This window comes from Lagenorhynchus albirostris, chromosome 13, assembly GCF_949774975.1.
Source record: "Lagenorhynchus albirostris chromosome 13, mLagAlb1.1, whole genome shotgun sequence".
Classification (NCBI taxonomy): domain Eukaryota; kingdom Metazoa; phylum Chordata; class Mammalia; order Artiodactyla; family Delphinidae; genus Lagenorhynchus; species Lagenorhynchus albirostris.
In genome coordinates this window covers 13,288,248-13,310,035 of record NC_083107.1, presented here as the reverse complement: position 1 = coordinate 13,310,035, position 21,788 = coordinate 13,288,248, and the positions used below count along the sequence as shown (strand labels likewise).

Sequence of the window (21,788 nt, the reverse complement as noted above, 5' to 3'; positions counted from 1 at the left end):
TCAGATATGTTCTGTTTGTGTGCCGACCAGTGGCCATCCTGGGACCTGGAAACTAGGGCTGTCTCTTAGTTCAGTTTTCAAAGTCTGTGGTATGCTGCTGAGGGTCAGACCCATGCCTGTATAACTTGAGGGTGAGCCCAGGAGTTCCTAAACAACTTGGTGGGGGGATCACTTTCCTGCGTTCCTTCCTCTCTGTGATCTCCCTGCTACTTTATGGTTCTCTGGGGCTGCCTTTTTAGTCACCCAGCCAGAAATCCGGGGCTTTACCTACCCTGCTCTCCTGTATATTTACCATAACTCTGCCTATATCTGGGGCTACAAGGTGGAAGGACAGAGAGAAAAGATGCAAGAGGGGTTTTTGCCCCTCGCTCTTGGGACCATAGCTTCTCTGACTGGAGAGGAAGGATCCCTTTCTAAAGGTGCCTCAGAGTTTTAGGCTTCCTGCTATGGTAGACAGAGTTCTAAAGTTCTCCCAAGATTCTTGTCCCATGGTTATTCAGTCAAACATAATCTAGGTACTGCTGTGAAGGGTAGAAATAGAAACTGATTTAACTACAGACTGCCTGGAGCTACAGTACAAGAAAAGGGAGGGAAAAAAGCATGCGATTTCCCCCGCTCTCTGTGTGGTAGGAGAATACACTCCTGTTCCCCATGCCAGCACCGAAGGGCTTCTCCTGGAGCGCTCTGTCTACATCCTGGGTGCCCAGTTGTGGGTTCTGGCTGCATTGCATCCAGGCCTAGAGATATTGGAGGGAGAAAAGTAGTGAACTCACTGCCAGCTCTTTGCCTTCCTCCCCAGTCCACTTACTACTATTCACTTTTTTGTTTCAGTCCTGATTTTGTAACTGCATTCAGTGGGAGAGACAGGTTGGGTTTTTAAGGATTCTTTTTTTTTAACAAATGGAGTCATAACTTTGTAGTTTTGTAGAAGTTGCTTTTTTTCACTTAAGGTGTTATGGACATTTTTCCATGTTAGTAGATACAGAGCAATGAACCTCACTTTTTAATTATGAATAGTAATACTAGCATAGTAGCAGTTACCATGTCATTGAACCAGTAAGGAAGTATATTAATTTATGAGGGCTGCTATAACAAAGCACCACAGACTGGGTGGCTTACACAGACGTTTATTTTCCCACAGTTCTGGAGACAGGAAGTTCCGTATCAAGGTGTGGCAGGGTTGGTATCTTCTGAGGCCTTTCTCCCTGACTTGCAGATAGCCATCTTCTTCCTGTTTCATCGTGTGGTGTCTTCGTCTGCTTGCGCTACCATAACAAAATTCCATAGACTGGGTGGTTTAAACAACAGAAACGTGTTTTCTCATAGTTCTAGAGACTGAGAAGTCCAAGATCAAGGTGCTGGCCAATTCATTGCCTGTTGAAGGCAGACACCCTCCTTCCTGGCTTGCAGATGGCCACCTTCTCGCTGTGTCCTCATGTGGTGGAGAGCGAGCTAGCAAGCGAGCTAAGCCCTGGTGTTTGTTCCTTGTCTTTACAAGAGCACCAGGCCTCCCGGATTAGGGCCCCACCCTTAGGACTTCATTTAACCTTTAGCACTTTCTCCCAGACTCTGTCTCCAGATACAGTCACACTGGTTGCTGGGGCTTCCATGTAGGAATTTGGGAGGGACACAGACGTTCGGTCTGTAACACATGGTCTTCCCTCTATGCCTGTCTGTGTCCTGATTTCCTCCTTTTATAAGGATACCAGTCCTGTTGGATTAGGGCTCTCCTTAATGACCTCATTTTAACTTTATAAAGTATTGGGAGTTAGGACTTCAACACAGGAATTGTGAAAGGATGCAGTTCAACCCATAAAAGTATTTTTCTCTGCTTAAGATAAGGAAACTGAGGTTCACAGACCTTGAGTAATTTTGGCCAAGATCACACATCTAGTAAGATAGAACCAGGATTCAACCCTGGGTAGATTGGCCCCAGAGCCTGTTCTTTGAACTGTCTGGCCGTTCTCCTATCCCCAGTCTCCACCTTGGCACGGCAGTTGTTGGGATGTGCCACGGATTATTGAATAATCCTATGCTGGACATAATGGGTTTTCTTTTTTTTTTTTTTTCTGTTAGACAGTGCTGCACTGAACATGCTTTTACAGGAATCACTGCACACCTCTGAAAATATTGCTATTGTATAATACCTAGAAATCAATTTACTCACAGAAGTCATTGTTAAATTTATGTATTTCCCTAAAATACCCTCAAAAAATGTGCTTGTTTACCCTCCCAGCGATAATGAGTGAGAAGGGCAAGTTTTAGAAAAGAGCAATGGAAAAGCTACTTCCTGTCATAGGCTACAGATGAATTGGAATTGGGTACTTATTTGAGGCGTCTCAGAGTGAAACAAAGGCCATTGTTTCTGTTAAGTTAGGTGGGGTGAAAACATACCAAGTGATGTATCCTGGTCAATTCATGACGTGCTTTCTTGTTTTTCAGAATTTTGATTCTGACATTAGCAGTGTGGGAATAGATGGCTGCTGGCAGGCAGACAGCCAAAGGCTTCTCAATGAGGTGATGGTGGAGCACTTCTTTCGACAAGGAATGCTGGATGTAGCTGAGGAGCTCTGCCAGGTAACAGTGTGCCACCTGTGAGAGCAGGAAACGGAAACAAGGGAAGTCCTTGCAGTTTTTAAGTCTTCTCAGCCATAGGCAGGTTTTTACATTTTAATCATCTGGGCTGACTTCAGTTTACTAGGAAGTTTTGTTTTTTTGTTTGTTTTTTTTTTAAAGTTGGTGAAAATTATAGTCCTAGAACTTGTTATTCAAATTATTTCCTTATTCCTGCCCCAGAATGTTGGTCCCAGGTCATCAATCAAGGGTCAGAAGTGATGCTACTTTTTCAAACATCTCCTCTTTTGTTTTTTTTTTGTTGTTGTTTGTTTGTTTTTTTGGAATAAGCCAGGGCATTTAATTTATTTTTTAATTAATTTTTTTTATTGGCGTATAGTTGATTTACAGTGCTGTGATAGTTTCTGCTGCACAGCAAAGTGAATCAGCCATACATACACATATACACACTTTCTTCTCGACTCCGTTCCCATATAGGTCCTTACAGAGCACTGAATAGAGTTCCCTGTGCTATACAGTAGGTTCTTATTAGTTATCTTCTATATACAGTAGTATGTATAAAACATCTCTTTTAAGAGGGAAGGTTAGTATAGCAGAGGAGAAAAGGACAAAGAGGTTTATATTTGCTTTTCTCATCTAGCCCAGCTTAAAGAACTTTGTTTATCAAATGAATTTCAAGCTAAAATTTACTTCAAGTGAACAGCATTTGTCTTTTATTCCATTAGACATGAAGTTAGGGGTCTCCGAACAGTTTACCAATACCACATAGTCATAATATTAGCAGCTGCCCCGTATGGAGTATTTACCACCCTCCAAGCCCTGCCTTATTCCTCACTGCAACCCTGTGAGGAAGAAATGGTTGAGGAAGAAATGACTGCTCCCATTCTACAGAGGTGGAATCTGAGGTCTGGAGAAGTAACCAGCCCAAGGCCATACAGGTTCTTAGTGGAGGAACTTGGATTCAGTTCCAATTCTTGTGTCTTCAGACTCTGTTCTGTGGCTTACATTCTGTGCTATTGTATTTTCCATTTAGAAAAATGAAGGACCGTAAGGATTAAATAATTTAAAGCCAGTCTGTAAACCAGACCTCTAATGTAAGCCTTTTCTGTTAAACAATTCAGATAAGCAATAACTCAAGTCTTTCTCTGTATGTTATGGGATTTTGTGTATGTGTCCATATAAATTTCCTAAAATAAATTGTGTCATTTAGGATTAAGTTTTGTTTACAAGTAACAGAGACCCAAAATACCAATGCCTTAAACAAGAATGAAGTTTATTTCTCTTACACAGAAATCGGAGGTAGTAAGCCATCCACTGCGTATGTGGTAGCCACGTGCCGTGAAGCTCTTAGGGACCTCGGCTGCTTGTAGCTCTGCTGTTTCTAAGGTGTCCCTTGTCCACATGGTCCAGGATAGCCCGAACCCCAGCTAGACATTTTGTATTAGAGGAAGGGGCAAAGAGTATATACTTATGTTTCACTGGCCAGAACTTACATCTTGCAAAGCCATGTCCAGCTTTATTCCGTATGGTTATGTGCCCAGCTAAAATTTGGGGTTTTACTATTATAGAAAAGGAGGAAGAATGATGCTGGGGCTCAGTCATCAGTCTCTGCCAGAGAAATGCATGGTAAAAAGAAATTATCTTTAGTGATTTGCCTCACATTTTATAATGTAGAATATGCTTGTACCATATCTCTTTATTCTGATTACTGCTAATGAAAGTTCTTTCAATTTTTTCAGGAATCTGGTCTTTCTGTAGACCCGAGCCAGAAAGAACCATTTGTGGAGTTAAACCGAATATTAGAAGCGTTAAAAGTCCGAGTTCTGAGACCTGCTCTGGAGTGAGTTACTGAGTTTGTTTTCTTTTAAGTACTTTGAGAGAACTCTGTAAGAAAATGGAATCAGAAAACACGTTAGAGATTTTGAGATTATATATATATCTCACCTGGGGTAGACTTCAGAGGCATCAAGGGAGAATTATTTTATTTCTTTTAGCGAAGTGAGTTTGGGGGATATGCAATATGAGAAAATGGTTAGGGCTTATTTCACTTATCAGTTGGTCTGAATTCCCATGAGAGAAGAGGGTTTCCTCTAGCTAGGCTACACCTCCGCTTTAGACTAGCTTTATAACTGAAGGACTGTTGTTCAGATGGTCTGAGTTTGATATTTGAACTTCCATAATGTTCTGGGTTCACTGCTTGCATTCTAAAAAAAAAAAAAAAAGCAGTTTACTTGGTTATTGGAACCAAGTGGTATACGTAAAGAGAACAAATATTGTTATGGAGTTTTACTCTAATTGCCGTCATAAAATAATTCACTGTGAACTGGTCATTGATGTGAATTATACGAGATTACTGGGTTAGCTCTGATAAATATTATCCTAGTACAGAGTCAGCAGAGTTTTTCATAAAGGGCCAGGTAGTAAATATTTTAGGCTTTGCAGGCCACATAAGGTCTCCGTTACATATTTTTCTTTATTTTATTTTACAACCCTTTAACAATGTAAAAAAAACCGTCTTGACCATCTGGCATACAAAACAGGCAGCAAGTCCTGTTTGGCCGGTGGCCATAGTTTGCTGACCCCTGTCCTAGAATTTTTTAATGTGAGAATTATCAGGTTATTTGTTTTAAAAAGAAAGAAAGGAAGAAAGGGAAGGAGGAAGGAAGGAAAGTTATAAAATAAAAGGAAGAAACTGGGTGATAGAAGCAGTGATATTATTTTGAGGTCATAGCCTTAGAATCCTGGGATTTTAAAACTGGAAGTATTTGATATCGTTGTTATCAGGAAAAAAAATAGTTGGGAAGATCCTTCATGAGTTTTAAAAAATACACTTCCTTTTCATTCTACTAACCCATTTAATTTTTCATAGGTTAGTTTTCTGTTTCTCATCATTTCTCAGTTCTTAGAAAATTTTGCAGAGTTCTAAAACCAGCCTAGGTGAACAGGCAGAGATAGAGTCCTGTGTAAATTTATAAATATCAAATTTCTGTATAAATTGTAAATATGAGGTAACTCATTTATTTTATTTTCGTTGCTGCATGTGGATTTTCTCTATTTGCGGCGAGCAGGGGCTACTCTTCGTTGTGGTGCAGTGGCTTCTCATTGCGGAGCGTGGGCTTCAGTAGCTGCAGCACACGAGCTCAGTAGTTGCAGCCCTAGAGTGCGGGCCCTAGAGCGCATGGGCTTTAGTAGCTGTGGCATGCGGGGTCTAGGGCACACAGACTTCAGTAGTTATGGCATGCGGGCTCAGAAGTTGTGGCTCGCAGGCTCTAGAGCGCAGGCTCAGTAGTTGTGGCGCATGGGCTTAGTTGCTATGCGGCATGTGGGATCTTCCCGGACCAGGGATCGAACCCGTGTCCCCTGTGTTGGCAGGCGGCTTCTTAACCACTGCACCACCACTGCACCACCTCATTTATTTTAATTCTTTAAAGATGTAAATGTCACTTAAGCAGCACCACTGTGTACTATGCATATTACCTTTATAGTTTGATTTTTTTTAGATTTTATTGTGACATCCCTGTGAGATTAAATTTAATCAAGTACCTCTAATAACACCTCTTAAACAAAATATGGCAGCCATTCTTCTGTCTACTTTTTATATTCCACCTAAATGATCAAACAATTATAAAGGAGAGTGAGGGAGCCTAAATATAAAAATGTAATGGGTTTCACAGTTGTCTTATAGTGATTTAGAAATAATATATGAGTTGTTATTTGAGGTAATAGTCATTTATCCATTAATTTCTCAGGTTCATCATCAAACTTTTATTGAGTGCTTATGTACCAGAGACTGTGCTGAGTATTTGGACTGCCTTAGCCCTCAAAATTCTCAAGGCTTGTTCCTTTTGGAATGAAGAAAATTCATAAGACCCTTTTAACTTTGGGCTTTTTCTGTAAGATCTAAGTTTCTGACTGGTAACTATGGCATATATATCAATGATTTCTGTAAATGTTTTCTGTTATTTGTAGCCTCAAGCAGTGCCTCTCAGGCAAAGGGAGGACTCATTCCATCCACCTGGCACTAACAGTGGAAACTACTGTACAGCAGTCCCTCGGTATCCATGGGGGATTGGTTCTAGGGACCCCTGTGGATACCAAGATTCATGGATGCTCAAGTCCCTTATGTAAACCGGCCTGGTAGCCTTGCCTCTCCGTATCCACGGCTGCGGAACCTGCAGAGGCCCTCCATACCTGCAGGTTCCGCAACTGTGGATTCGGAGGGCCAACTGTACAGTAGAAATTTTCTCCTTTCGCTTTTCTGGGAATATTGCCATGTTAAATATCTGCATATGGGGATGTAGTCCTAATTATAGTTGTCTCTTTTGGAGTGCTTATTATATGCCTAGCATTGTTCTAAGCATTTTATTTGTATTATTTTATTCAATCCTCATAATAACCCCGTGAAGTAAGTACTGGGTTTACAGAGGGGGAATCGAGCCTGGAAGTTGCTCCATGAAAAAAAGGATATGGAGTCAAAAGGTCAGTCGAGGAAAGCTTCACATGGTATTCCCTAATATTCTCCTGTAAGAGAGTCACTTTAGAAGTAAGGGAGAAAGAGAAAAACAAATAGCGTATTAATATTGCTTACATGTAGAATCTAGAAAAACGATACAGATGAACTTAGTTGCAAAGCAGAAATAGAGACACAGATGTAGAGAACAAGCATATGGACACCAAGGGGGGAAGGGGGAGGTGGGATGAATCGGGAGATTGGGATGGACGTGTATACGCTATTGATACTATGTGTAAAATAGATAACTAATGAGAACCTGCTGTACAGCACAGGGAACTCTACTCAGTGCTCTGTGGTGACCTAAATGGGAAGGAAATCCAAAAAAGAGGGGATACATTTATACATAGAGCTGGTTCACTTTGCTGTACAGTAGATACTAACACAACATTGTAAAGCAACTATATTCCAGTAAAAGTTAATTAAGAGAAATGAGAGATTCACTTTAGCATATTAGAGGGGCCATCAGCAGTCCTACGGTAAAGAAACTCATTTAACTTTGTAAAACCCAGTGTTTCCCATGCGTATTTAACCAGACTCCCTGTCTCCTAACACCTATTAAAACTCACAAAATTGGTGATCTGTAGAACATAAGTTTGGAAAATCTTAGTTTAACAGAAATCTCCATTACAGAAACTCAGACTTCTCCAATTCTTGCCTATTGGTGGATGCAAAGCAAATACTCATTCAACATATTTTATGGGCAAGGTATGGACAATTCACTGTACTCAACTTGTACCAAAAATTTAAAAATGTGGGACATGAGTTTCAGGGATTTTGGTTCAGATACACAGTGGAAAATCTTTCATATTTCATGTGTGGCATCTTCTTTTGTACCTGCTGGGGGGTACAGAAACCACCGTGGAACCACCCGAGAGAGAAAGCAAAAGGTGAAAGCCTGCAGCAGTTCTCGAGGCAGCCTAGGCAGTTGAGGCAGCGGCCAACCAAAAAGATTAATGTGGATAGAGATCATGGAAGGCCTAGATGAGAGGGAAGTCTGGTGAGCATTACCTGTTAATCGCAACTAATAAAAGACGGTGGAAAAGAAGTGAGTAAGGAATGGTGACATGGCAGAGAGAAGCGGCAGAAGAACAGCTAATTATATATACAGATCTAGTCAGGACCCTGCCTACTCTTTTGTTCCTGCCCCTGTATTTCTGAGTTTGTGTACAGATTTTTCTCCTCATCCAGATCACTTTATCTGTTTTCTGAGTTCCTCTTGGCATCTAGCATAGTGCTTATTTCTTAGCAGGCACTCAATAAAAGATGGAGTAATTTGAAGGAGAACTTTGAACAAACATGACCTCCTCCTTCATGTGGCAGATAGAAGCAAAGCCAAAAATAACTGGTGTCAACAAAAGAATAACAGTAACTTACTCTGAGGAGATGGAGAAAATTAGAAAAATAGAAACTGTCTGTAACTCTGTGCCAGTTACTGACGTTTTGAAGGTGCTGTCTCGAGGGGAAGCTGCTTGGTTGCCTTCCTAAAGGTGTTTCAAAGAGTAATCCTGCCTTGGTGGATTTGCCGCAGTCTAGAATCTGACTCTCAACCTTGCAGACTTGGGAACCTGTTTTTTTTCAATACCCAGAGCAGGCCCAGGGGCCTCATAGCACTTGTTTAGAGGAATTTGCAGTTCTATTTGCAAAGTCTCAGTAGAATGCCATTAAGAGAACAGAAACTAACTGAATGATTATAAGAAAGAGATGTTATAGAATTTTTCACAGAAGAAGAGAGAAAAACTATTTCATTAGTCTAGATCACTGCAGAGTTTTCAATTAGACAGGCCATGAACAGTATCAGGCAAGCTGTTGAAGTATGAGAGGAATCCCATCTCTAAGCCTAGCGATTAGGTGAGGCTAGAAATAAAAACCACAGAGGAATGTGAGGTGAGCTTGCCATTGTGGTTTCTTGGTGCTGTGTGTGAACGGTGGGTCTGAGGAGAAGAAAATGGTTGCTGGACTTAGAGAAATTGTGGTATCAGTGCATAAAACACAATTTATAAGCAGAGAAGGGTTTTAGAAAGTGAAAATGAAGGAAGCAAGCCAAGGTGCCTGGTCATAGAGCCTTGGCCGCCACTGGCAAAGAGGGTGACCGGGATTATGCTGTTTCTGGTGTCTGTTTTCTCGTTGTTAGTTTTGTCTTCCTGTAGGCAGGCAGTCTTGCTGATTCAGGCATTTTTAATAGCTACATAGAACCACAGAATGAAGACTCTGATAGATGTACTTTTGGAGAAGAGGAATCAAGGTTTGAACAAGTTGGGTTTCCCTCCCCCAGTCTGAGGGGGTTCTGTTTTGTCTTGTTTCTTTTTTTGTTTTGTTGTGTCCCAGGGGTTGTTAATTCTGAAAGGGCAGAAGAGCTGAGTTGAGGGGTATTGTTTTAATTCACGGGGACCATGCACTAAGTCTGGTGGAGAGAGCGACTATTAAAAAGAAGCTAATTGAAAATGGAAAGAGGTGCCCAGTGGCAAGAACACAGAAGAGAAAAAAGCACAATGGAATATAAAGGCCAAAGGGGAAAAAATATCTGGGGTGAGGACATCATTTTCTGTTGTCTGTTCTCTGTTTGTTGCTGGCAAAAGTCTGTATGAGGTTCCAACACAGTAGGTACTCCTCAGGAAGAAGAAGAGACATGGCCATCTCTTACCTGGATCCATCCTCACCAAGGACCTGGGCATTACTGGAGATGAGTGGGCAAGCTGTGACTATAGAGGGATTAAGAATCTTCTTTTACAAAGAGGGAAAATTGAAAGAAACTGTCACTGAGATTAAGTGTTTAAAAGAATGAGGAGTTGAACTAGGCCAGGAGGGGGAACTAAAGAGACTCTAGAATTTGTTCTTATAAAATGCTGAACGGTTATTAATTTAAGCTTATCAAAAACTTGGTTTTGTGGTGGGAAACTAGCAGTAAATAAGGCAAAGTCATATTTAAGTACTTTATTAAAAAATCACGGGCTTCCCTGGTGGCGCAGTGGTTGAGGGTCCACCTGCCGATGCGGGGGACGCGGGTTCGTGCCCCGGTCCGGGAAGATCCCACATGCCGCGGAGCAGCTGGGCCCGTGAGCCATGGCCGCTGAGCCTGCGCGTCCGGAGCCTGTGCTCCGCAACGGGAGAGGCCACAGCAGTGAGAGGCCCGCGTACCACCAAAAAAAAAAAAAAATCCCTAATCTATAGAACTGTGCTGTCCAATGCAGTGGCCACTTGTCAGAGGTAGCTATTGGGTATGGCCGCCAAGCCCTGTGTTACTAAGAACCTCATGTAAAGTTGAAGGTATGATTCAAACGTGAAACACGGTAGTTCGTGTGGTTTCTTAAACAGCATGGAAGGAGGACAGAGATCCACAGCAACTCTGAGATGAGTAAAACGTTAGTAGTTCCAGCGATGGACTCAACTCATATCTGAATTGCCATTTGAAAATATCCCAGAAATCCAATGCTAGCTATCCTAAAGCAAAGTGATAGGGTTCTTCACTTTTCTGGCTGAATTCCAGTTTCTGGATTTTTTAAGCACTTGATTCGGTCACCAGTAACATTCAGCCAGTCCACACCTGTGGAGTAAACGCATGTCACTCATTTCCCTGAGCTTCAGCCTGTACCCCCAAGAAGATAGCCCCAAGGTAGACTAGAAGAAGAAGGTATTTGTAAGCCTTTTGAAAACGCTGTGAAAGGTTGTAGTGGAGTGTGCCGTAGGAACTGGAGAGACGCATTTTTATTCACTATTATCAGAAACAGATCCCAGCCCAGGCTGGCAGAATGGTGGGAGGAGAGATAAACAGACCAGTGCTGTCAGTTAGGTTTCTGGGAAAGAACAGCTAGCTCTGAAGGTAGAATCTTGTTTTAATTATTTTTGGATTAATATGGAAATTCTAAACATGGAGCTAACAATGGGCCAAGTTTTTCGGAGGCCTGACGCTGAAGATAATTAATGCTTCATGTTTCTGTGGGATAATTGCGTCGATACGGGTCGCTTCTGACTTAATCACCTAAGTAAGTAGGATTGTTTTGGGGTCTTTTAATGGAAGAGGCCCCGAAGTTCTCTCTACTAGTCACTGCAGTGGCAGTGAACAGAGAGAATTGTGGCATGGTGACCTTATTGGGTGTCATTTCTCTGGTCCCCGGTGTTTCTCTAAACAAGGAATGGTTCCAAAGCTGGCATTGCTCTTGTAGCACACATTGGAGATGTGGGGGCAGAATTTATTTTAGAAACCACAGTAAAGCTAATAATTTACCTGAATGTTTACATGTAGCTTGCTGGTTGTAGTATAGTGATCGTTCGTTTTTTAAAAATTAAAAATCAAAAGTTTTCTGCTAGGAATGCCATTAGCCCGAATACAGCACCCCGTTCACTTATTAACTGTTCTTTGTCTTTCCGTCACATGTCTTCTAGTGCTTTGTAGACGAGTGGATTCAGTTTTTGGTGCCGATTGTAGTTTTGTGCTTTTGCAGTCTCGTGTGCTTTGTTGGTTTTGGATTTGTTGTTATCGGGTTAATTAAGGTCTGTTCTACCCCTTATTCCTGCTCAGTGAATCACACAGTCCAATATTCAGTGTGAACTTCTAGCGAAGACGACTTCAAAAAAATTTGAAGGGGATTAACTGGTACATGCTGATTCCCACAGAGTTGGTTCTATAAAAATCAAAGCAGCAGTGAGTATTACATGGAAATGCCCAAGTAACTCTTTTAAATGTAATTTTCTGACTGATGACTTTGGAGAACGTTAAGCCTATTCCCTCAGTAAACACATGTTAAGTAGCTTACTATTGTCTGTGCCAGTCTCCCGGCTCAGGGCTTCTACGGGCCCCTCACTCAATGCCCACAACCCTCTGAGTTGCCCCCGCTTTCCAGTAAGGAAACAGACTTGAGAGCATTAAGTGACAGACTGCCCCGGTTCACCCCACAGAGCCAGGATTTAAAGGGCCATGCATGTTTGGCTCTATTAACCTGTGCCCTCTATCACTGTACCCCATGCAGAGTAGAAGGGGCACCGAGCTGAGCAAGGCAGAGCCCCTGCTTTAAGAGGCCAGAAACTGTCCTACCAAGTAGATTGTGTGTGAAGAGCTGGGAGAGGTTCAAAGAAAGAACCTCTCGAGTTCTGTGGATGGAGAGATGAGTAGGGGACTTGTAGAAAATATGGTCGTTGAGCCTGGGCCTTGAATTTTTCAATTCCGTTCTCAACTACTCAATTTGTTTGATTGTACTATTGTAAAAATGTAACTAGCACCTGCACCGGGAGATAGGACCATGGCCTCTAATTTCATAGAAGGAACAAGTCCTCTATCTGGACCAGCTTTCATTCACCTGGACACATCACTGTTGATGGTGATGCATATCGCTACATCAGGTTGTCTGAATCTGTTTGCATGTTTTTCTTGGCCTGCACCTCTCTCTGCCTCCATTCTGTTCTCAAGAGGCCTCTTATTTTCCTCCTTTAATTCTTTATACCACATGGCAGATGCCTCTAATTTACCCTGTTGGCCAGCCACCGTGTTCTTCACCTTCCCTGTGCTGCCTGTCGGCATCAACCTCTTGGTTTTCCAGCCTTCCCTCTTAGAAACAAGAGTGGAGGGGCAGAGATCTCGGTGATGACAGGCCCCGTTCCCAAGCTTCTTTCTCCATTGTATCACTCTGGGCTGTCTTTGCCTTTATAAAGTAACCTCCTGCCTCTGAGAGCCTTATGTTTTTCCTCTCCCATTTCTTTTCTCTGTTGAACCGATGGACAGTTCTCTCTGCACGATTCCAGTGTGCCCAAATTTCATTTACCACAGTTTAGTTAAATAGCACCAATTCCCCAACAACACAGTTCAGATTTCAGTCACCATGAAGTATTGTGAGTAATTGCATAAAATAAAAACTTCTCTGCCAGCTCTTCAGTCCACAGATACATAATAACACATGTACATCGTGATCATGACGGGTCCCCTCACTGCTTTTTCCGTCTGTTGGTGATTGGTCACAGTGCAATTCATTTCGCCCTCAGACAGCAAAGGTGTGGTCGTATTGCTTCCTTGCCTCTGCTGATAAGCCCACATGACACATTACAGAAATGGATCATTGAAAGAGGGACTTGGTCAACAAAGATGAATTGCTAGAAGTGAAACTGAATGCATTGAGGAAGATTTGAAAATGATGACAGCAAAGTGAAGCTAGGACAAGACCTAGGCCTACATGAAGCTATGGTACACTGCATATTGAAAAGTCCTATGAATGTAAAAACCAAGGCTAAAGTCGCTTCAACACCTTTTAATTTAAATCGCACTGAGAACAGAAAGCTGCTTGTGATTTAAATGATGGCGCATTTACTTCTACTTTGTAAAAACAAACAAAACAAACCAAAACACCTCCCATCAGTTTGGCTAACATTCAGGCCAAAGTGCTTAAGTTATTAGTTGCCTCATTGAAAGAAAACAGTTTAAAAAGGAGATTGAGGAAGGATTACTGCCAGTAAAGGATTGTTTCAGCATTTCAGAAATCATCGTGAATCGACTAACATTAAACTGTCTAGGGAGGCTGCTAGCGTGGATAAGAAAGCTGCTGTGAAATTCGTACCCAGATTCCAAAGATTAGGTAAGGCAGGTGTTAACGATGATTGTCCAGAGAGACAACCCCATCAAGAACTTACACAACTAGAGACGTAGGACCACGAAGTGATCATGAAGGACATCAACATAGATGAACTCTCTTGTTAGGAGGCAACACAGAGTGTTAAACCTATACTCACCGGGCTGGTTAACTGTGGCCCAGGAATTAGGGTCAAGAAAATACAAACATGGGGGCTCGGGTACAATCCTGGGGATGAGGGCGAGGCCGCATCAGCAAGCGTTTCACCCTAACGCTTAAATGTACTTTTACATGTCTGCGGGGCTAAAAATGGGGTAGATCAGCCTTAGCTTAGAAAATGGCATTTTGCCAGAGAGGGAGAAACTTAGAAATGTTTATTCTAATCCCTGGCCTTGTGAGATTTAAGCTCAATATACTATTCAGAAGTTAAATGAAGATAATACAGTGTTTCAGAATAGAATGACAAGAAACATGACCCTTGAGAAACACGGGAAAACTTGTATTCTATGAATTTAGGTTTTGCATTCTCCCTACACTCTCTGCAGCTCTTTTTTGTAATCGGTATCTACTTTTCTAAGAATATTGTAGGGGGACAGCAATTAGCAATGCTAGTTTTTCCTGATTATTTTGTAGCCCTGTCTATAGCAAAATTTGAAAGTGTGTCAAAATAAATTCAAGGTGTAAATTAGGAATTACATTGTCTAAATGCCTCTCCAAGTTAAAAATGAGGTATATATATTTATAGCTTGAAAAGCTTGAATTTCTAATTCATAGCCTGAATTACTTTTAACAAAAGTAATTTGCAATTACCGTTAGCTCTTTGATGAAAAAAGAAAGTTAAGAAATTTTGTTTAGTTTTACATTAGCTAAAAAAGTTAAGTATAAAATAGTAATATATGTTCATTATAGAAAACTCCTTTTTTTTTTTTTTTTTTTTTGCGGTACGCGGGCCTCTCCTGTTGCGGAGCGCAGGCTCAGCGGCCATGGCTCACGGGCCCAGCCGCTCTGCGGCATGTGGGATCTTCCCGGACCAGGGCACAAACCCGTGTCCCCTGCATCGGCAGGCGGACTCTCAACCACTGCGCCACCAGGGAAGCCCAAATTCTTCTATCTTAAAAATCAGTGTCATCTGGACTGCTATTAGCTGCTGTTCATCGCTGTGTCCTCCTGGGTGTTTTTAGCCCCCTGGTGCTGCTCTAATAGCTGGTGCCCTATTCCAGTGAGTCATAATCCACACTGTAGCAGTTGATGTGTGAATCCAACTTTCCTAGAGTCATTCCTGTTAAAAATTTTGGCGAGTAGAATTTTTTTTTTCCTATATATCACAACTTTTCCTCCCCTTTAACATTGCATCGTGAACATTTGCCTATAAAAATAGAGTTTTTCCTCCTTTGTGAGTTGCCCACTTAAGGACTTTGCCCTTTTCTGTTGGTCTTCATCATTTACTAAAGTTTGTAGTTACTCTCTGTTCCCTTCTTTGACTCTTGCAAACGCTTGGATATATACCTCATTATCAGAAACTGAAAAAATAAAAGGCTCACTGCCTTTCTTTACTTGGTAGTAGGAAAACATACTCATGTTTTTATGAGTTAGAATGGAGTAGGAAAAACTTTGGTAAGTGATCTGATTTAAATATGCTTGCTTGGACCTGGAAGTCGGGAAGGTACCTGACAGACTGGAGACGGGCAAATGCACAGTACTTTTGGTACTGGCGGCTGGTGTTGGGCATTCATAAAAGAGAGCTGCTGGAGGTGCCTGGTTGGTGTCACCAAGTCTCCAGACTTGGTGCTGCAGCCAGACTGCATTAATCTTAGTGCCACGTAAGGATCCAAGACTTACTTAAATAAATTTAAGCAAATATTTCCAAGGCCCAAGTGATTATTATTTTTAAAAATCACATTGATTTTGAGGTCAGAGAAGCTTCATGATTTGACTCTAAGACGTGGATGTATCAACAAGTTGATTCGAATATTCATATGCATGTGCAGACCTTTTTGGGAAGGACAGGATCCAGTGAAAGTGCTGCTTCATGAAATCTAATCCCAGTCAACTGATTCATTATGAATAACTTGAAGCATTTTACTCTTGTAGTTTGTGGAGTAACTCAGTGTTTATATTCGTACCCAGTAGTTCAGATTCTGAGGGTCCTTAGTGAATCGGGTTAGGTGGGGAATATTTGTCCAACTAAAGATCAGATTAAAGAAGAATGATACTGACACCTTCTACATCTTAATATGTTTAAAGAAGTGAAGCAGTGTTTCTTACCACTTGCTTGCAAATCTGATTTTAACAGCTGTCTGATAATGCTTTTCTGCTTTAGTGCTCACCTTTAACTGGTAGTCCCAGCTCAAGGTTATTCCAACTGTTTGTACTCTATTATTATTATTTTTTAATTTTTTTTTTTTTTTTTGCGGTACGCGGGCCTCTCACTGCTGTGGCCTCTCCCGTTGCGGAGCACAGGCTCTGGACGCGCAGGCTCAGCGGCCATGGCTCACGGGCCCAGCCGCTCCGCGGCATGTGGGATCTTCCCAGACTGGGGCACGAACCCGTGTCCCCTGCATCGGCAGGCGGACTCTCAACCACTGCGCCACCAGGGAAGCCCCAACTGTTTGTACTCTAGAGGCCTGCGTCACTGTACTTTGGATGATTCAAAACTGCATGTTGTTCTTTCCCTCATTAGCACTGTTTGTACAAATCTTTTTGGTGCTGTGTGTTGACACTGTATGTTATTTACACAGCTTTATCTGCCTGATTAGACTGAAAGCATCTTGAGGGTAAATACTTATGATTACTGTTTTTAATCTCAAAGCACGTATGGCACCAGATCTTGCACCAGTGAAAGTTTAAACATAGATGTTCCCCTTCAGCATCTTGTGTTTCACTTATAACATGCCAGTTTAACAGGAAAAGAGTAGTGGATCTAGGCAGTCAGTAGTCAATCTCATGGCTGACACCTGCTTCATAGTGTGGCCTGGTACAGTTCCAGATATGTCAGAGACAGTCTTGTCTTGGTGTTAAACCTTATTAAACATGTAATTGTCATCTAACTTAATATGTTTTCTTTCTTTCACTGGCTGCAAAGCATCTTTAGGTATAGTTTGTTTACTTTCTTTACGAAAGTCTCTGGGCCTAGGGCTTGATGTTACCACTGACTTCCACGAGATGGCAGACTAAACCCATTTTTTGGTGTTAGGTGTTTGAAACCATTTTTAACACACATGCTCGTGCTCTTAATTACTGTTAAAAATCTTTTTTGAAAAAAAAAAAAATCTTTTTTGCTTTTTCTTTAGATGGGCGGTATCAAACCGAGAAATGCTCATAGCCCAGAACAGCTCCTTGGAATTTAAGCTACACAGGCTCTATTTTATTAGCTTGTTAATGGGTGGAACTACAAATCAACGAGAGGCATTACAATATGCGAAAAATTTTCAGCCATTTGCCCTGAATCATCAAAAAGGTGAGTCTAGCGTCAGCTGTTTTTAATGGTTGGAACAGGACCATGGCCGCCACTGGAATTTAAGTTTATCTTAACTAGATCTAATACACATTTGCTAATAAACTGAAACAATTGTAGATGATAAATCACTTACTAAACAAAGCTTCTTGGCTGGCTCTAGAACAAAAGTAAAGCATTAAAGCCTCTTAGTTGAAAAGTCAGAGAGAGACATTGCATTTTGGGGGATTCTACATTAACCTAAGAGGAGACAGAGAAAATGTAAAGTATGCCCTTGCATCCCCCCACCGTACTGCTGTTATGGCCACGACAGAGTGTCTGAAGGTGCAACAGGGCAGCAGCAGTTACTCCCAGGTGTCAGTGTAGAGGGACTGACTAGTTTTACAGCCAAAGATATGTGATGACCCCATTTATGACATTATTATTACTTCTGTAGATAATGGTAATTATACTATGCTGTGTATAAATTATAAGTTCAGTATTTAGTGCGTCCCTTTTCTTCTTCTTTTTCTCTGTGCTGTTTCTTTAATAGAAACCAAGCTTAAGTACCAGAATTTTAAAAGACATTGTCAGTAAGTTATTTTATGCCATGTCAGCTGGGGGAATTCTTGCCTTTTTCAATGTATTGCCTGACAGCTCTGTTTCAGGTGTGATCATCACACCTCCAAATTGCTCCTGCTTTTGTTTAGACATTCAGGTTTTGATGGGAAGCCTCGTGTACCTGAGACAAGGGATTGAGAACTCACCATATGTTCACCTGCTTGACGCAAACCAGTGGGCTGACATCTGTGACATCTTTACACGGGATGCCTGTGCCCTCCTGGGGCTCTCCGTGGAGTCCCCGCTCAGTGTCAGGTATGGAAATTGTCCTGTTATTGAAATCTGCGTTGCATTGGTTAGTTCTGCTTAATTTGTTGTCTAGTTCTTGACGTTTAAAGCTGAGAGAACATGTGTCTTTCTGAAGAAGAGTACAGTTGGTATTTCAAGAGATCGTCACAATTGGCAGTGACCTAGTTCTAAGTGTGGTCTGTGATCCTTTGGGGGGTCTCTGAGAGCCTTTTCCACTGTGTTCACGTTGTGGGGTAAACTGCTCCAGCCTTAGCACAGATCGGGGCAGTGGTCCCAAACCCCACAAGGACTGGCTGTATTCCTCATCCACCACACACTTGCAGATATTTTAATTTTACTTAAGACTGTTCTTGACAAAACGTTAAAAGTCACTCACTTTATTAAATTTCGACCTTTGAATATACATCTTTTTAACATTCTGTGTGCCCAAATAGGAAGCTCAGATAAAGCACTTCAGCTCATGCCAAATCATGAGACAGTATGATGATTGTCTCAAGAAAAAGCATCTGTATAATGTTTGAGTTATGAGCTAAAAACTAGTTGCTTTTTTCCTGGAACACAGTTTTCACTTGAACACAGTTTTTACTTTTACATCTTAGAAGACAGACTGTAGTTACTCAGACTCAGGTTTTTAGGAGATATTTATTCAGATGAATGAAGTAAGCTTGTCTCATCAGGGAAAGCAACTGGTGGTATCTTTTGCTCCAGTGGTAAAACTCAAGATTGTAAGCTAAAATAGAAAGTTGGGAAAACTTGGACCGACCACTGTAAGCTTGACAGTTCCCCAATGCTTAAAGACATTTCTGATGAGATTGGTGGTAATAATAATGAATTTGAATTTTTTGATATTACATAATGAAATGTGCTAACACTTGGAAGATCAGTAAGATCTCACAAAATCATGCATGAGTAAAAGATTCATTCAGAGTCTGAGACCATTGGGTTTTAGTGGAGCAGGGTACGAAAAGTACAATGGCAAGGATTCACATTCCACTTTCCAACTAACATTTAAAAAAACTAGTACTTGTTGGGACTTCCCTGGTGGTCCAGCGGTTAAGACTCCATGCTCCCAATGCAGCGGGGGGACCGGGGGCTGGGTTCAATCCCTGGTCAGGGAACTAGATCCCGCATGCCACAACTAAAGATTCCACATGCTACAACTGAAGATCCCGCGTGCTGCAACCAAAGACCCGGGGCAGCTAAATTCAAAACAAAACAAAACTACTATTTGTTGAATTTTGGTGTGGCATTAAAGAAGACTATCCACGGTTACCTGAAAAGGTGGTGTAAGTGCTACACATCTGTGCGAGGCTAGATTTCTTTCACTTACTTCAACCAAAAGAATACATTGCAACAGATTGAATGCAGAGGAAGTCGTAAGAATCCAGCTGTCTTCTGTTAAGCCAGACATTAGAAAGATTTGTAAAAATGTAAAACAATGCTGCTCTTCTCACAGGTTTATTTTTGGTTTGGAAAATACAGTTATTTTTTGTGAGACTGTTATTTATAACATGTTTTTTATTTTTAAGTGAATTAATCAATATTTTAATTCTCAGTTTTAATTTCTAATACAATAAATAATGATAGGTATAACCCACAAAATTAAATGCTCTTTGAGATCCTTAATGTTTAAGCCGGTAAAGGGGTCCTGAGATCCAAAAGGCTTAAGAACCAGTTTTAAGAAATAACTTTTTGGGGACTTCCCTGGCGGTCCAGTGGTTAGGACTCTGCTTCCACTGCAGGGGGCGCAGGTTCGATCCCTGGTCGGGGAGCTAAGATCCTACATGTGCCTTGCTGTGCAACCAAAAAAAAAAAAAAAGAACCTTTTTAGCTCTTCTATTTATTTGGCTCCTCCAGTGTTTTGAATCCCTGCTACGTGCCAGGCATTGTGTGGGACACAGAGATGAATAAGGCGCAGCCTGCATTCCACACGGGCTCCACCTGAACGGAGGAGACAGACTCGTGCAGTTAACTGTAAGGTGTAGTGGGGCTGCAGGTCTGGTTCTCTGGGACAGACTCTGAAATGAGCGGAGACTCACGTGCAGGAAGTGTGCTGGGATCAGCTCCTGTGGGGAATGAAAGCAGCAGGGTCAGGCAGAGGGAGAAGCTGGACTGTGATCCAGTCTCACCAGAGGCCTCAGTCCACCCCTGCGGAGCTCTGGAGCTGCAGTGGCCTGTGGAGTTGTCCCAAATTGGTGCAACTTCTGTATCCTCAGGTGGAGCAGTCATCGAACGTGTCCCTGGTCAGGTCGCTTTCTCCAAATGAGGACAGTCCTGAAGGGGACTCAGTGGAGAGCTGACCGCCAGCACTTCTAGATGAGAAAGGTGCTTCTGCCCTGTACAGGGGTGATCTGGGTCTGGAAGGAACTGTGAAAGAAAATGTTTCAGAGTGTCATTAATGTTAAGAATGCCATTAATGGACTTCCCTGGTGGCACAGTAGTTGAGAATCCGCCTGCCAACGCAGGGGACACGGGTTCAAGCCCTGGTCCAGGAAGATGCCACACGCCGCGGAGCAACTAAGCCTGTGCACCACAACTACTGAGCCTGCACTCTAGAGCTCGCGAGCCACAACTACTGAAGCCCACGTGCCACAACTACTGAAGCCCACGTGCCACAACTACTGAAGCCTGCGTGCCTAGAGCCCGTGCTCCGCAACAAGAGAAGCCACTGCAGTGAGAAGCCCAGCCACTGCAATGAAGAGTAGCCCCTGCTCGCCCCAACTAGAGAAAGCCCACGCACAGCAACAAAGACCCAATGCAGCCAAAAATAAAATAAAATAAAATAATTAAAAAAAAAAAGAATGCCATTAATGACTGGCAGGCAGAGCTTATTAAATCTGGTGGTTTTGTAAACTAAGACTGTGTGTGTGCGTGCACGCACGCAAAATAGGGGGCTTTGTAATGCTTTGAATCCAATGGCCAGGGTCCTCTGCACATAGCACGGAGTCTGGAGGAGTTGACGTTTCCTAGGACCAAGCTTTCTGACACCTGGCCTGGCATTAACATTTCCTCTTCTGCCTTCCCAGTTTCTCAGCAGGTTGTGTGGCACTGCCAGCTTTAATTAATATCAAAGCTGTGATCGAACAGAGGCAGTGCACTGGAGTTTGGAACCAGAAAGATGAATTACCTGTGAGTGCCATTTTCTGTTAGTTATTACCTCTCCTGTCATTAGAAGAACGTGGATGTTAAGGATTTTAAATGCCTGTCTTGCCTTTTGGTCAGGGAACATTACTGTAGCCTTTTGACAGGGGATCTTTTATGTGTATGTAGACATGACTAAACAGTAGAAGTGGGGAGCTAGTACATTTTGGAGGCACTGGAAGATCTTTCTTGCCATTTTGACTTAGAGTGGCAGTGACAGCTAATGAAGGAAAGCATCAGAAGTGGGGAGGGTGGATATACTGTAGCGTGTGGTATGTTCTAAGTGCAGGTGCTAAACCACTCGTACTGTGAGCTTTTTAAAATATGAAAGCAGGGAGTCCACTTGATTTAGTTTTGTCTGGAACATTGATATTTATGAGATCATGGGCTTGTGCTGGTTATATTTTTCTAATACCAATTAAAATAAGTGTATAGCTGTTAAAGGTCGTCGCAGTGACATCTGCGGTCATCAGTGGCCCTCCCGTGCTGTGTGTCCACCGTTGTCATGGACTGGGCCATGGTTTTAAATATCTGCTCCAGTCACTTGCCAGCTCTGTAACTTCTCAAAGCAGTAGTTTGTCCGTCTCTGAAATGGGGACCGTCCTTCTCTTTATGGGGCTATTAAAGGCTGGAGGTAACAGAGGGATGCTTAGAATAATATAGGACACATAGTAGGTAGTCAGGTTTTGTTGCCGTAGTAGTTATG

At 42.1% G+C, this 21,788-nt stretch overlaps 1 protein-coding gene across 5 annotated transcripts in view; it reads left to right on the top strand.

The window, feature by feature from the left end:
* The window catches only part of RMND5A (required for meiotic nuclear division 5 homolog A), a 99,476-nt gene that overhangs the window by 31,533 nt on the left and 46,155 nt on the right, over positions 1-21,788 (top strand). For 3 of the 5 annotated variants that reach the window (XR_009544255.1, XR_009544256.1, XM_060170187.1), the window contains exons 3-6: positions 2,443-2,577; positions 4,314-4,414; positions 16,929-17,095; positions 17,782-17,947. Coding sequence is in view for 3 of the 5 variants with exons in the window: in XM_060170187.1 (XP_060026170.1) it covers positions 2,443-2,577; positions 4,314-4,414; positions 16,929-17,095; positions 17,782-17,947 (569 nt within the window). In the remaining 2 variants the exon portion in view is untranslated. Of the gene's footprint in view, positions 1-2,442; positions 2,578-4,313; positions 4,415-16,928; positions 17,096-17,781; positions 17,948-20,157; positions 20,904-20,967; positions 21,071-21,788 lie in introns of those variants that run through there. The other 2 variants (XM_060170185.1, XM_060170186.1) reach the window with 2 other exon arrangements.